This window comes from Mustela lutreola, chromosome 4 (assembly GCF_030435805.1).
Source record: "Mustela lutreola isolate mMusLut2 chromosome 4, mMusLut2.pri, whole genome shotgun sequence".
NCBI classification, from domain to species: domain Eukaryota; kingdom Metazoa; phylum Chordata; class Mammalia; order Carnivora; family Mustelidae; genus Mustela; species Mustela lutreola.
In genome coordinates this window covers 25,992,246-26,009,019 of record NC_081293.1, presented here as the reverse complement: position 1 = coordinate 26,009,019, position 16,774 = coordinate 25,992,246, and the positions used below count along the sequence as shown (strand labels likewise).

The 16,774-nt window shown below is 45.5% G+C and overlaps 1 protein-coding gene across 1 annotated transcript in view; it reads right to left on the bottom strand.

Moving 5' to 3' along the window:
* Positions 1-631: 631 nt before the first annotated feature.
* Positions 632-16,774, bottom strand: part of ARL3 (ADP ribosylation factor like GTPase 3) — a 36,282-nt gene continuing 20,139 nt past the window's right edge. Inside the window, exons 4-6 of the mRNA XM_059169074.1 lie at positions 11,605-11,655; positions 9,894-10,079; positions 632-912 (exon numbers count right to left, since the gene is read on the bottom strand). Of these exons, the coding sequence (XP_059025057.1) occupies positions 865-912; positions 9,894-10,079; positions 11,605-11,655 (285 nt within the window). The 3' untranslated portion in view covers positions 632-864. The remainder of the gene's footprint in view (positions 913-9,893; positions 10,080-11,604; positions 11,656-16,774) is intronic.

Here is a 16,774-nt window from a genome sequence, read left to right as displayed (position 1 = left end):
GAAAGCCTGTTTACGCTAGCCTGAGCCCTCGATGTGAGGGCTTTTTAAGGACCTTGTAATTTTTCTGGAATTAAACCTCCCACCTCTCCTTACATTCCAGATGTCATTACTGTCAAAAGTCATAAGAATTTGCTTCCCTGTGTGGCTGGCCAGGGGGGTAAGGGGGTGGGGACGAGGTATGTTTCTGTGGTGACTTGTTTATAAGAAAGGTTCCCCCCCACCAAGAGTGAGGATTACATATACAGTCTCCTACCTGCACGACAAGATGGTTTAATCATCTGCTATCCCTCCCCTCCCCCCACCAGCCGCTTCCCAGCCTAGCTTGGTTGGTGATGGTAAAAATCACTGCCCAGCACCAGTAAAAACACCCAACAAACATGGTCTGTGGTTTCAGAACCACGGCGGCGGCGGGGGAGGCGGGTATGCGTAGGCAGGGATGTAAGGGACAGGTCAGGAAATAAATGAATGCACCATAAGCTGCTTCTTCCTCTTTTCCTTTCTTTTCTTTCTTTTTTTTTTTTCCGAAAGAAAAAAGCCCACTGGAATTGTCTAAACTGCAATGTAATCTCTTGCTCATTTAAAAGATCTCATTTTCTAATCATGTGCTTTGAGACATTTAATACTATTTCAATTATGCAGAGGAAATAATATAATTCCTTTATTTGAAAAATGATACTGAACCTCAGAGATCAGTTAAATCTACTGCTGGAATGGGGATTCTTTTTAAACTGTGTTGTTCCCTCTCTTCAAACAGCTGTAGCTGTACACAGATGGAAAAACATTTGGTCAGAAAGCAGCAAATTAGTGTTTTTCAGGACAGAATTCAGTTCCCGCAGCTCCTGCGTCTCTCCGTTCAGCTAGATTTTATTTCTTCTTTGCGTTGACATTTTTGCAGACCCAGTTCATGCCGTCCTTAGAGGGAAATGAGCAGAGAAAGGCAGTGTTAGTTGTAAGAAAGACACCACACACTCAAGCTGGGGTGGGGAGTGGGGGGCCCCTAGGTCCTCTCACCCCAACCCCGAGCTCCAGGGAGTTTGCTTGGCCCAGGGGCCCACCTGGGTGACCAGGGACAGTGGCCTCCTGGGGAGGAGAAGGGGGGCCTCTGAGAGCACAGGAAGAAGATGGGAGGGGGAGTGCCCAGTGTGTGAACTTGAGATGGGTCCTCAGGAACTCCCTCTGAAAAAATAAACACATCTGCCTGGATCCAAGGCCTGATTGAAGAGCTATCAGAGATTCCAGCCATTTTTGGCTTTTTCTAAAAGCTGACCTTTGCCAGGGCATTAAATTCAATAAGCCACCCTTCTGGTGCCCCAGTGTGTTTACAGTGTGACAGTGTACACTTGGGTTAAATTAAATTTTTTCGGAAAAACAAACCGACTGCAGTGTGTGTTACTAGACACACACTGGGGCAATGCGCCTTATTTCTCTTTGTGCAGCACTACACACAGGTTTCAAAGGGTTGGCTTGATTCTTGAAGCTTTAAGCACTACCAAGCTGAGGGACTGGGGAGAAGGTTCCCTTAAAGGCACAGTGACCTTGAAAGTGTCCTCTCTTAGAAGGCTGGAGAGGAACGGGGGTAAAAAATCACACAATGCCTACAGCCACCTGGCAGGCAGCATGCTTTCTCATGGATGCCAGGCCTGCCAGCGATGACCTCCTTTTCAACCCCCTCTGGAGCCATCCCTGAATGCTCTCCCTTTCCCCAGAGCCTCTCCGACCTTCAGGGGTGTGCGGAGTTCCCTTGGAAGCCCAGAACAAAATCAAAGAAGGCTCCGCAGTTAATCCCCTTCTTCTGCATCTGTGACACCTACTCGCAGTTGGTCCCGGCTGCATGTGCCCATCTCAGGGCATACACGACATGCAGAGCCCACATTTCCTGTGACCGTGGAGCTAGGAGTTGAACCTGAACAGCTGAGACAGCTTAAAGTAATAAATATCAGCTGACACCCTTGGCCATTCGGGGCATTAATCCCGTAAACAATACATCACTGCAAAACAACCAGCAGGCATCCTATCTCCTGGCTAATCTGACCATAACCTGAATTTACAGTGATTAAAACTCTGCCAGTTGCCATCAGAGCACTTGGGCAGGAGAACCAGATAATCCATTGGCTGTCCCAGGGCAGACCTTAGGGCGTTTGCCAAGATGTGGCTGGCCACTGCCCAAAGCCCAAAGGTGGACAGCACCTGGCAACAGTGGGGGCAAGGGTAGGAGGATGCCGAGGTGGGAGAAAGGTGGACTCCCAAAGCGTCTCCAGTTACAACTGGGTCAGCTACTTACTGTGAAAAGCGGAGGCCAATTTTAAGACCATTTTATGAAAAGGATTAATTTAAAGAGAAGCATGTTTAATTTTAGTAGCTAATTGGTTTCCAGGAAAAAAAAAAATGATCACCTGCCAGGAGACAAAAAAGATTTTACAAATAAAAGAGAGTTGAAGGAGATAACCATCTTCCCTTTGCCTTCGAAGCTGAACAGCTCAGCACTTGTGCAGCCCTTTCCACCTTCAGGAACCCTGACAGACACTATCCAAGGTGTGCACCTCGGTATTTTCTCCTCTAAAGAGACTTGCAGATTTTATCAAATCGTCCACTCAGAGAAATCGAGAACTGTGTTCCCACACTACACGAATGGCAATTTTTCCTCTTGGTTTGTGGCTGATTATTGGTGGTGGTGGCGGGGTTCTTTTATTATATGTTACTGAACATTAATGCAGCCAAAGAGATAGGAAAAATATTTACTCAGCTGCAGGAACCCAAAGCAGCATGTGGAGGGTGAGGGGCAGCTTCTTCCTGGGTATCTGTGATGGGGGTGGAGGGGATTTAAACCACCGAGCCCTGCTGCGAGGCAGTGTCTTCCAGATGTGAGCAAGGGCCGGGGGTGGCAAAGCCCTTCCCAACACAGTCTGGCCAACAGAGGGCGCTCAGAGGTCAGTCCCCACGAGCTGACCTGCCGGGCCCTGGGTCTCCACAGCTGCCGACTGTAACCTGAAGGAGTGTGGGAGGCCTGGGGAGATTAACAGGGCCCGAGGCCTGTGGCTGCGCTGGCTCTCGGAGGCTGCCCTGGTCCGAAGTGTCCGGAGGTTGGGGAGTGGTCCCTTTCCTGTCGTTACCCCGAGAACCTGAGCTGGAGGTAAGAGGTGTCGGGGAGGCTGTAGTTACCGGGGATGAGGCCTCTTCAGTCAAAGCAGGGACAAGCTGGGCCATGTTGCCCCCTGGGAAGGAAGGACAGTGGTGGTGTCCGGGAGCCCTGCGACGGGGGCCGGGTCGGACTGGCCTGAGGTTGTGTTTACAGAGCCTAACGTGGTATCCGGGTGCCAGGCCTAGAGCAGACAATGAATTTGTATCTTTGAAATGAATCCTCGTAACAACGCTGTGGAGTAGGTACTGTTATAACATCCACAGTCCGGAGGAGGAAGTGGGGACACAGAATCATGGGAGGCAGAGGCAGGCCATGAACGTGGCCACAGCTCCCGCACCCACACTCTGCAGCTAGCGCCCCAGCTCGGCGAACGCGCTGCCCGAGACAAGGCGGGCATTGCCCTGTGGCTGGGTGGGAAAGGGAGCAATCCTGCTTTGTCCTCATGGGCTTCTTGCTGATACGGGGCCAGAACCCCCAGCTAGGCACCCTGCACGGCTGTGCGGCCGCTCGGAAGGTCTCAGAGGCTGTTTTGGTCACTTAGCTCTCAAGATTCCCGGGCTGCAGGTGGAAGCCTGCACGCGTGTCCCTTGCTGCGAGATCCCCGCAGATGACTGTCTGCCAGACCACCGCCTGCAGGGGCCGCGCCCCTCGGAGAAACGGACGAGGGACCCTCCACTCCACAAGTTCACCGGTGCACCCCATGGCCCTTGCCTGAATTTGGTAAGGCTTTGTTTTTTTGAAAACAGACGACGGAGGAAAGGTGACTGTCTACCTGAAGTAGGTTACTGCTGTCTCTGCCTCCAGAGAAGGAAATGAACTCATAGGTTTGTTTAGTGGTTGAACCTTTATTGTTAAAAACTCGTTTGACCAAATTTCCGCACATTTGATCTTTGTCCTGGGATGACCATCTTAGGGCAGGTGCAGTCCTCCCCCGCACCCCCTCCTGATCAACCTTGCTGAAACCCAATTTGAATTGATTAGCTTCAGTTCAATAATAGAGACTAAAGAGAGTCCTTGAACCTCAAATACTGAGCTTTGTTTAGCATCATGGCAAAAGGAAAAAAATCTTACATTTTACTGTGTCCTGATATTATTCCCTATGATAAACACTGGGAAAAATACAAGGCTGTCCCTAATCATCTGGCTGGAAATGTAGGAGTCCCGTCCAAGACTGAAGGTGCAATGCCCCTTTCTTTTTTTAACTGTATTTGTGAGAAAGAGAGCATGCGCGCGCACAAGCAGGGGCGGGTGGCGGTGGTTTCAGGGCAGCAAAGGGAGAGGGAGAAACAGGCTCCCCATTGAGCAAGGAGCCCAATGCAGGGCTTCATCCCAGGATCCTGACCTGAGCTGAAGGCAGACACTTAACCGTCTGAGCCACCCAGGTGCCCCACAATGCCCCTTTCTATGGGAAGAGCGGCTTCTGACTACACTGCTCCTTTGAACTTGGTCTTTCTACCATGCATCCATCACTGTGGATGGTTGGAAGGAAGAAGCAGTAGCCATGGTTGGGTAGGCCTGGTTTTAAATGCCATGAGGACCACATGGTCACATGAGTAATTGCTTTAGGATGACGAGGTGCTCAGACCCCTGCTGAGCATCACAGCCTATCCCGTCATGCCACGGGTCTTCCAGGGTCAAGGAGCAGCTGGAGGCAGTGGACGTAAAATACTGCTCACTATTAATACTTTTTTTCTGGTGACAAAGGTACTGCACCAGAGAGGTAGCAAAATCACATGTTCTGAGTTTGCTTTCTTAGTCTACAGAGAGGTTTGAAAATTTAAAAATAACCCTGAGGTGTGACTTGTAGATAAGCAGTTCCATGTACACTGGAGTCAAAAATAACTGACGTCAGGCTTTAGAAAGAAGTGGTGAATATCATTTTTTAAAATATTGAAATCCTGTTTGCTTATTAAGGGCAAAGTCCCCTAGATCAAGGTTAAAAGAAACAAAACCCAAAAACTTGGCTAGTGCCTGTTTAGTGGCCATGTGCAAAGCGCTCATGGGGCTCAGGTTATTGGGAGTCCTTTCTGTTTTGGTGAGATGACTGAGCTGGCTTACTCCTGTTTGGAGCAGGAAGATGGGGAATGTGGAGAGATGTGGGAGAGAAGGTGAGCATCAGGTGGAGGGTACAGAGAGCAATCCGTAGGGAAACCTGCGAGCTCAGAGCTACTGGGGTAGGCAGGCCTCTGTGATGACTGAGGCTAGAGGCCAGGCCGAAACTGCCGATCTCTGCTTTGAAGGGAAATTCTAATCCAGTATAATTTTAATTAAACACATGGGGATTGTAGAGAAGGAATATCTTCAGCCACCTGAAACTGCGGGAGCAGAGGAGAGCCGTGCTAAGGGGTTCCAGTTCGGGTTTGTAAGTGGAAGAGGGATCGATTCCTCTATCTTTCTGTGGCTCTGAGCCAGATGCTTTGTTCATCATTTTCTCTACATGAAGGGGAAAGAAGAGCGTCCTGGAGTTACATGCTATGCACTGGGGCAGGACCGAGCCCCAAGGGGCCGGAGGGCGGCTGCTCTGTGTCTGGAAGGCAGTCTAGCCGAGGGGGCTGCAGGTTTCCCCAGATGTATTTCAGTTTCTCCTCTCTGCATTCAGCTACTTGACGTAACTGGGTCTTTTCTGATCACGTGTCTGGACTATGGACCTCTCGGCAGGACAGAGTTTCCAAGACTGGTGTCTCCTCCAGCTTTTAGTGCCATTTACCTGTGCTTGGCTCTTGATAGTTTCCTATGAAAACCTGCTTCATCCCATATGGCTGGCCTCCTCCTCACCATCAATCAGCCAAACAAAGACCTGTTCTGAACTCTCCCGAAGCCTTCAGAAGCCCTTTTCCACACCCAGAGCAGGGGCTGTGGAAACACACAAACCACACATACTTATTTGCCTTCAGAAGAGCCAGGAGAACAAGAACCTCAGATCATTGCCCAGAATCACAAACTTCCATAACCTGAAATCCTGTGTTGCAGCTACTCCACTAAGGAGAAGCGACGCATGTACCCTCTCAGTCTAGAGGGTTTGGCCCACCATCGCGCGGACTCGTGGCCGCTGCTCCGCTCACCTGCCCGACCGTGCCACATAGCGGTCTGAGACTCGTCTCACAAATGCGTTTAGATGGAACACATAGGCCCAAACACAATGCAAACAGGGACACTGTCTCTGAACACCTGAAACTGTAACAGAAATCCCAGGTCTTTTTAAAAAACCTTGGTACATTTTCTTTCAGGCTCATTAGAGCGGTGGGGCCAGATGTTACCTGACCCATTTAATGTCTGATATCTTGGGAGGGTCTCCCATTACTGACCAGCATTCAGGGGGCGGTGGGTGGAAGAGTGGGAGGGTAGAGTAGGAGGATGAAATAGGGATAAGGGAATCCTAGTAATTATTACAGTATCCATGCCTGAAAGTAATCTTATGGACATTTTTTGAGTGACGTCTTTCATTCTGAGGAATAGTTAAAGCCTTAATTAATCCGAGTCATTAAAGGCCTACACTTGAACTAAGCAATGCAGGAAAAGAATTCCAAGTAAGTGACTCTTTTTAAAGTGAACAGTAAGAAACTGGCTGAGTGGGCAGGACCTCAGGTCAGAGGCATTACCTGAGGGATGGACATGGTCAATCAGTGCCTCACAGTGAAAAACGCATTTCCACAGAAAACTCGACGACCTTTCTCCAGTCCCCAAAGGTTACCATTAAAGGACAATAGACGGCAGATTCCCTTCTTAATTAACATTTTTATTAAATAACCCATTTCAAATAATGGTTAAATTCTCTAAATTTATATCATTCTATTAACCATAATCTAATCTCATTAACCTTGAAATCCCAGTCTTAACTACCCAATTCTATACACCATGGTACTATCTACTAAACTAATTAAGTGACCTTCAAACTATTTCTCCTCCATATAAAATTGTTATTTTTCTTGTTCACAGTTCTTTGTTGTATCTCTCTTTTTTTTTTTTTTTTTTTTTTAAATATTTTATTTATTTACTTGACAGAGCGATCACAAGTAGGCAGAGAGGCAGGCAGAGAGAGAGGCAGAGAGAGAGGAGGAAGCAGGCTCCCTGCTGAGCAGAGAGCCCGATGTGGGGCTCGATCCCAGGACCCTGGGATCATGACCTGAGCCAAAGGCAGAGGCTTTAACCCACTGAACCACCCAGGCGTCCCCTGTTGTATCTCTCTTGATATCACTTCCTGTAAACCTGGTTGCTGAAGGGCCTGATCTGAGAAGAACTTTCTGCACAAAATCAAACCACACATGACATCTCACTTGATTCAAACTGGTTGATTTTAAAGCCCTCCCTTGACAACCCCCACCCTCAGTCTGAGAGCTCACTGCCTCTTTTTTGGCATGAAGGGAACTCCACTTCCATGGTGGGTGACACAGCCACAAACACAGATCTCTCCACCCTCCTACTCTCTGCCAAACTGGAGTGGGGCAGTGGGGCCTGCACTCAGGGCAGACAATGAGCAGTGCTCCCTCCCAATCTCCAGGCTCCTCTGAAGAAGCACCCTTGACTTGAATGCCAACACTGTAAATGCTGATTCTAGATAACTCTAGCCCTCCTTTTGACATCCCTAAGGCTGGCTGAAGAAAACAAGAGCCTCACTGTTAATTTCAGCTTTGCTTTTTCTTCCTTTCAACACTCTAGTCCAGTGAAGAAGATTACAGAGCTATCAAGTCCCTTTTTCTCAGAAGTATGCACAAAACACATATTTTCTCTAGTACTACCTTTGGAGTCTGCAACTCAAGACATTTTCTACTTTGCTTTCTAAAAATTTTTTAAGTTATCTACACCCAACATGGGGCTCAAACTCACAACTCCAAGATCAAGAGTCCCACACGCTACCAACTGAGCCACCCAGGCACCCCTGTTCTCTACTTTCTGTGTTTGTGTTCTAAACCATTTAGAGAAGCAGAATCCTCTTCCTGAAGTAGTTTGTACAAACACAAGAAAGCTATTATCCTTTCCTGGGCTGCCTCCTCACCAAAATAACCTCAGGCCTCATGAATACCATTTTATGCACAATCCAGGGAGCTGCCTTAGGCAAAACTTGGGTTTCTTTTTTTTAAGTGAGAAGCTAAATAAAAAGATGAGAGTTTACCTATCAAAAACATGCTGGGCTGTAGTATACTCGTTGGACCAGCTTGTAAATTAAGATGAAAAATGCAGTTAATTTGAAACCTGGTAGAAATATAATCACATATGTGACTGCAATTTTAGAGAGGAGGCTTGAGAAGAAAAAAACTACTCGTGTGATCAGTTCCTTTGTCGAGTGGGATTAGGGGAGAGAGGAAAGAAATTTCAGTTTTTAGTTTTATATACTTGTATATGATTCACAATGAGGGAATATTACTTTTATAGCCAGAGTCTAGGACAGAAGGAAATACAAAGGCCTGACCCTTCCTGAACCTAAACCTCACAGAGACCCACAAAGCTCCAGCTGTTCTGGGGACGCAGCCGAGCACCTCTCTGGCTACCTGAGAGCCCCATAACGCGCACACGTGCACGGAGAGCTTCTGAGGGTGCAGGTACTGAGGAGCCTGGAGGAGGAGGCACAAGGCCAGTGTGGACTTCTGGGCCCTCGGATCTAGAGGCCAAGCACAGAAGCAGGCTCCAGCTGTTTGTGTAACAAAAAGAAAAAAGCCAAAGCGGCAAACAGATGGAACAACTGAGATAATTCTTGGAAGTGATTATTTGATTGAGATAAAAGCAGTCAGGCAGTTTTAAGACCAATCAATGTCAAATGTCTTAGGAGAGAGGGACGAAGAGCATTAGAAGGGAAATGGAAAGAGGCTGCAGGACAAAAATGGAGAAGCAAATCGCCCGAACCAAGTTGGGAGACAAGCAAACTGGCCATGTGGTTCTGACATCTGCCATATGGCAGTGGGGGGAAGACTCCGTCCCTTCAGATGTTGCTAATCCCCTTCTAGCACCCTGGAGCAGGACTGTCTGCTTCTCGAAGCACCGGGCCACTTCCCTGGCAGGTACACCAAATGTTTAAATTGAGGCATGTCGGCACGCTGAGGCTCCAGAATAAAGAAGTAGCCCCACGTGTCAGCTGGTTCGAGGCTGCTTGGCGGGAAACATCAGAGCTGAAACGGTTTCTCATTCTTTGAGGATGCAGGCTCTCAGGTAGCTGGGATACAACCATTTTCTGCCCTAAATTAATATCAAATGAGGGGGGAGACTGTTCCTCTGGTTTATATTTCCTTGGTATAAAGCATGGGGCTTTCTGTCAGCAGAAGCCTCCCGGTGGGAGACCAACAAGAAGTAGCAGGAAAGAGACACCAGCCCTGAGGGCAGGGGAGTTAGCCAAGAGAAAAATCAAAACACTTCTAGGATAACTGGTGTGCACGACTGTTGACGGCTGTTACCTTGGGAGCACAAGCACTTAGCATCCATAATATTAGACACAACACAAAACCCCCAACCCAGTCATCAAAGAATCCTAGTTAGAAAGCATCTTCGAAGGTCTTCTGTTCTGACCTCCTACCCAGTGGGGTAGTTTGTCCCTCGTGTGGGGTGGTTCATCAGCCGCTTTCCTGGAATAGTTAATGATTATCAGATTGGTTGCTAAGTAAAAAAGAACCAAACTCCATGCCTTTCACATCCTGGAGCGGTTCGTCTGCCAATCAAAGGCTATTGGTTTCGTATCTTTTTCTATCTAGCTCAGCTCAACCAAGGAGACAGACTATGTTGGTTGGGTGCCATGTTGCCAGGTAACCAAGCCTTCTGGTAATCTCACCTGAACGCCCTCTCCCGTGAGAGCTGAGCAGGACTGGATCTGCCAGACGCGGTCGCGGATGGTGTGCAGGTTTAGTCCTTCTGCAATTTCAGAGGCAGGGGCTGCCGTGAGCAAATCCTGCTTGTTAGCAAAGATGAGCACTGGCACACAACTTAGCTTTTCTTCCTCCAGTAATTCAGCTAGTTCCTGGATCATTTCGGGAATGGATGGGAAGGGAAGGATGAAATCTATGATATTTAACCATGTACTTCCAACTAGAAAAACACAGAAGTGTTAAGCTGATCAACTAGCAACTTCTAAGGGCAATGGTTCTCAAACTTGAGCCTGGGGAAGAATTCCCTGGCAGATTCTTGGGCCTACCCCAGAGATGCTGAATTTGGAAAGTCTGAGGTAGGGCCAAGTAATCTGTGTTTCAACACACTCCACAAATGGCTCTGCCATGGATGCAGAGATCATACCCTCAGAAACACTGTTCAAAGGAGAACATACGTTGTGGACAGAGATTTAAAACTTACTCAAGGTTGGGATCTGCAAATGACTTTCAATGCATGCGCGCCCACACAAATAGGACACACACATTTTACACTGAAAATAACAATGACTCTGGAGATTATAATGCTGCTTCATCAATCTGTACCTTCAAACCATGCATGCATGTGCAATGCATGTCATCAAACTCACACCCTAAAATAACCATCTTTAGTCTGTCTGGCCAAGTGTCTGATGTTCGGTTATTGCTTGGGGTCCTAGCTGTATGTTAATTCCGTCTGCAATCAGCATAGGAGATGGTGTGTATTTACTTATGGGGACCCACCTCTTCCCTACTCACATTTCTGCTGCTTGGGATACTTGAGCTGTCAAAGGGGACTGGGGGTTCAAGAGGCATATCATCCTACTAACACCCCTTACCTCTAAGCTCATGTTTGGCATTGCTTCACCTGAGTGATGATACAGAAGTCATCGAGGTATGGAAAGCAGCTCTCAAACTAATTTTCAGGGAAAGGGGACATAAACATGGGGAATGCTACCTTTGGAAGGCCACCTGTGGCAGCTGAGGACACAGGCCAAGCCCCTGCACACCTCTCTAAAGAAGTCATTCTACTCCTTGCTTCTTATCAGTATACTCCATCTGGGTAAAATGGTGATGTCCACTGCTTCTCTCTTTAAAACCGTGTACACAAATCTCACCGTGTAATCATGTTGACATGTACTGTGCGTGTGAAGCCATATTTGGGTTCAAAGTCTATCTCTTGGCTCGGGAACAAGGGCGGCTTAGTCTTGGCTTGCATATTTCCTCCCATCCCTTCAAATTTTTCAGAGATACCCTCGGATCAATTAAGCGGCTGTTGAAAATGTGCATAGAAATGACAAGTGAATTGTTCCTCTGGGTTCATTTCTAAGTGGCCTGGGAAGAAACCTGAACTTTTGAGCATGGTGGTAAATTCCATTTGCTTATATCTTGTTTATCTGACTAAAACTAAAAGGCTGTAATCAAAAAATAGTTTAAAGGACTCTCAACTAATTTCCTTGAAGGGAACCTTTTATTTTTTATTTTTTGGCAACTGCTATTTTTGCTTGCTTGCCAGAACGACTTTTTTGTTTAAACTGCAAAGGTTAAACAAAAAATGCCTCCTTTGCTCTCATACACTTACAGGGTAGATTAATGAATACCTAGTTATTTGGAAAACATCTCAACAGAAGAATTATTTACCTGACCCGTCTCTTCAAATCTTTTTCTGTCTGCACTGTCAATTACATAGATCTGTAAAGTAAAAGGAGAAGGTTACTTTAATAAACAGAGAAGACAGGGCAGCTTCTGCAGAAGGAGCAGAGGATCCCCAAGCAGATTTCTCATTAGCACAACAAATGGAAACTGAGCTGAAAACTCTTACCTCATCCCTGAATGCAAAATACACTAATTGATTGATTGATGGATTGATTAAAGGGGGCTACCCAGAAAATATTTCCAGCAAAGCTCCAAAGTAGATGTCAGGAGAGCCAAGAAGCATAAAAATAGGAATATTTATTATGTATTCACTGAACATTCTTTTTATTTTTTTTTTAAAGATTTTATTTATTTATTTGACAGACAGAGATCACAAGTAGGCAGAGAGGCAGGCAGAGAGAGAGAGAGGAGGAAGCAGGCTCCCCGTGGAGCAGAGTCCGATGCGGGGCTCAATCCCAGGACCCTGGGATCATGACCTGAGCCGAAGGCAGAGGCTTTAACCCACTGAGCCACCCAGGCGCCCCTCACTGAACATTCTTGCTCAGATTTACTCTATTAATTCTCGTTATGACTTTATGAGAGATTTCATTATTTTCCCATTTTATACATAAACATAAGCCAAAGAAATTAAGTATTATGCCCAAGTTATTTTAAAAAAAAATATTTTTTATTTGATAAAGAGAGACAGTGAGACAGGGAACACAAGCAGGGGGAGTGCGAAAGGGAGAAGCAGGCTTCCCGCTAAGCAGGGAGCCCAATCCCAGGGATCCTGGGATCACCACCTAAGCTGAAGGCAGAGGCTTAACCCACTAAGCCACCCAGGCGCCCCTCTGCCCAAGTTCTAATAAGACTGGGATTCACCCAGGCATCTGTGTGGGATTCAAACTCAGGCCTACCTGGGAGTAAAGTCCACAGGTGCTCTTGAGCACTCTGCTGTTCTGCTTCCCAAATTGTCGGGAAGGGATAGTGTCTCGAGGCACTTACAAATACTGTAGTCCTGGAGCATCAAGGCTCTGAAATTACATTCTGAAGTATTAACTGTATGCTGACTTCAGGAGCCAAGGTAGGAGACTCCCTGATCTCCATTCCATTCCCACCTTCTCAGGCTTCCTGGGAGGTTAAGATCAAGTACTGGAAATAGCAAGGGCATAGGCTTTGCCAGAAGTAAGAGAAGTCTCAAGAGTCACCGTAAATTATAAATCCCAAGCTTTTTTTTCCCCATCCCTGAATTTTATTAATTGCATAAATAACATCCTATAATAACAATAAGGGAAATGAAGTAAGACCAAAGGAGAAAAATCGTCTATAGTTATAGAACTCAAACACATTAATTATTTTAATTTCTTGTGAAAGTTCCCTTCTAATTCTTCTTTGTAATTAAAAAAGAAAATTATAGATATAATTTTGTCAGCCTTTTAAAAAAATATTATTTATTTAAGTAATCTGTACCCCCATGTGGGACTCAAACTCATGACCCTGAGCCAGCCAGGTGCCCCTTGGAGGCCCCCCCCTTTTTACATTGAACAACATATTAAATGTTTTCCCAGTTGCTACTCTTAAAAATTATCAAATTTGCAAACTTTCTTTAAAGAATTTAAAATTGCTATTAAACTAATGGTATTATGAAAATACTCTTTTAAAAGAGCATATTCACTTAAAAACAACACAAAACAGGATGCTTGGGAGGCTCAGTGGTTAAGCATCTGCCTTTGGCTCAGGTCATGATCCCAGGATCCTGGGATCGAGTTCTGTATCAGGCTACTTGCTCAGTGGGGAGTCTGCTTCTCCCTCTGCCTACCTCTCCCTCTCTCTCTGACAAATAAAAATAAAGATCTTAAAAAAAAAAAAAAGAAGTTGATGTTTGATATGACAAAACATAATTAGAGAGAAAGGAGGAGTAGAAAGGTGGTTTAATCACAGACAAGAAAGATCACCAAATACAAGAGTCCAAAGGTGAATGAGAAGACATTTTTAACTTAAAATTGCTAAATTACTTGCTATTTATTGCTTTGACAAGAAATTTCATGGAAACATTTTCATTAAAAGTTTTAGACGGAGGAGGCACCTGTCTGGCTCTATTGGGAGAGCATGTGACTCTTGATCTCAGGGTCATGATTCTGAGCCCCATGTTGGGGGTAGAATTTAGTTAAAAAAAAAAAAGATTAAAAAAGAGGATCTTCCTAAACTGCACATAAATTCTATCATTTAATATGTTTCTCACATAACTTGTATAAAATTTGAAAATTACTATACAATAATTCTAGGAGAGAGTCTGTAAAACAACAGCCCCATTTATTATAAGGGCCAAGTGAAAAAGTCAAGACAGAGACAAGCCAATCTCTGGTGATCCCACAAGTTTGTTTTTCTGCAGTGGCATTCTCTTCTTCCTGTCACCTGCCAAGCCAGTGCTGTCTAGTGTCTTCATATTTTCACCCAAGGATCTGTTTTCTTCTGGTCAATAGCTGAGAATAAGGTTAACCTATCTTTTTTTTTTTTTTTTTTTTGTAATAGCTATTAATCTAGTGAAGTAAAAAAAATTTTTTAAGAAACTTTATCGAAAAATAAAGTATTAATGAAAACAAACAAACAAACAAACTCTGGGGCACCTGGGTGGCTCAGTTGGTTAAGCATCTGCCTTCAGCTCAGGTCAGGATCCTAGGTCCTGGGATTGAGCCCCACATTTGGCCCCCTGTTCAGCAGGGAGTCTGCTTCTCCCTCCCCCTGCTCTTGTGCTCTTGCTCGATCATTCTCTCTCTCCTTCCCTCCCTCTCAAATAAATAAATAAAATCTTAAAAAAAAAAAAAAGCCACTCTGAAACTATCAGGGAAAGTTAAACATTTCTAGTGTTTCTGACTGATCCTAAAACATGGACTGGGCACCTGGCTGGCTCAGTCGGTGGAGCCTGTGACTCTTGATCTCGGGGTTGTGAGTTCAAGTCCAAAGATGGAGTGGAGATTACTTAAATCATAAAATATTTTTAAAAAATTATGGACTTTTGGGACACCTGGGTGGCTCAGAGGGTTAAGCCTCTGCCTTCGGCTCAGGTCATGATCTCAGGGTCCTGGGATGGAGCCCCACATCGGGCTCTCTGCTCAGCGGGGAGCCTGCTATCCCCCTCCCCTACTGCCTGCCTCTCTACCTACTTGTGATCTCTCTCTCTCTCTGTCAAATAAATAAATAAATAAAATCTTTTTTTTTTTTTTTTAAAGATTTTATTTATTTGACAGACAGAGATCACAAGTAGGCAGAGAGGCAGGCAGAGAGAGGGTGGGGGGAAGCAGGCTCCCCACAGAGCAGGGAGCCCAATGTGGGGCTCGATCCCAGGACCCTGGGACCACGACCCGAGCCAAAGGCAGAGGCCTCAACCCACTGAGCCACCCAGGTGCCCCAATAAATAAAATCTTTAAAAAAATTGTGGACTTTCAAAAATCAAGTTTCATAAAGCTATTCTTTTTTTTTTTTTTTTAAAGATTTTATTTATTTATTTGACAGAGAGAAATCACAAGTAGATGGAGAGGCAGGCAGAGAGAGAGAGGGAAGCAGGCTTCTCCGCTGAGCAGAGAGCCCGATGCGGGACTCGATCCCAGGACTCTGAGATCATGACCTGAGCCGAAGGCAGCGGCTTAACCCACTGAGCAACCCAGGCACCCCTCATAAAGCTATTCTAAAATGAAGTTAGAATCCATGGCACTCAGAATGATGCTTTACCTAAGCAAAGCCAATTCATATCTTTCGTGGCAGTTGCTTTGAAATTTTTATTTGGTTGGGGGAGGAAGAGCTAGAAAAGAGTATTTTTTCTTGAGGAAAGTTCAATCAACTGTAGATTATCCAGAGACTAGTTAGTCATCCAACCATGTGAGTGGAGGGTTCTTTGTTTCTCCTCTTGATTCTGGTCCTCCTCCCTCCTGCTGCCACCTTTTGGCCATTTTACTGCTCCTAAGTATTTCTCCCCAAGAGGGGTAGGCAGAGATAAAGAAGGATGACACTTACAAGTGGGCTTGATATGGCAGCTCCAGCAAAAGTCTAAGAGGAAGCTGAAACTGACAAATGAGGTTTCTGGGTAACGTGGTTTTCAATTATTTGTGCTCTAGAAGTACTGAGGCTCAAGTGTGAGTGACATCACGGAAATCATACAAGAGATGCCTATTTGAGATCTACCTCACTTGGGTGTTCTACACTTCAGATATGGAAACGATGACATAGTTAATCTGTTTATATTATGTTGCATCTGAACACAAAACTGATAATAAAGTAAACAGAGTTTAGAAGTAATATGACCATATCTTGAAACACTTTGTATTTTTAATCTATCAAAAAGTTGTTATCTGGGCGCCTGGGTGGCTCAGTGGGTTGGGCCGCTGCCTTCGGCTCAGGTCCTGATCTCGGAGTCCTGGGATCGAGTCCCACATCGGGCTCTCTGCTCAGCAGGGAGCCTGCTTCCTCCTCTCTCTCTCTGCCTGCCTCTCTGCCTACTTGTGATCTCTCTCTCTCAAACAAATAAATAAAATCTTAAAAAAAAAAAAAAGCTGTTATCTTCTGGTCTAAGAGAAAGGGAAGACATTCTCTACCCTCCCTTCTATGACACCTCAAGTTTTATTTCTTAGTCATTTCCTCCAAATTCTTAAAGCTGAAGTCGGCTGTCCTCAATATCGTCTTCCCTGAGAACGACTGGCACTTTTCGGAGTTGCCTTGACTCTTTCAAACCTCCAGAGAACCATTTAATGCTCAAAACTGGGGTTTGTCAATCTTTTTCTGTAAGGGGTCAGGTGGTAAGTATTTTAAGCTCTGTGGCCTATACCATCTCTTTCCTAACTATTGAACATTGCTGTTGCAGTCCAAAAGCAACCATAGAAAATCCATAAACAAGTGGACGTGGCTGTGTTCCAACCTTCTTTATTTATGGACTCTGAACTTTAAATTTCATAATATTTTCATGTGTCATGAAATCTGATTCTTTTGATCCCCCCCCACCACCACCACCACTTAAAAATGTGAAAGCCATTCTTAGCTCACAGGCTACATAATAATAGGAGGCAGGCTGGATCAGTTTGTCAACCCCTGTTCTAAAGTGAGAATTTCTTGGGATTATTTTTTTCTGCCTGTGGACGCTGCCAAGTAAGCATCTTTAAAGTCTCCCCTCCCACCGCTGTCATGT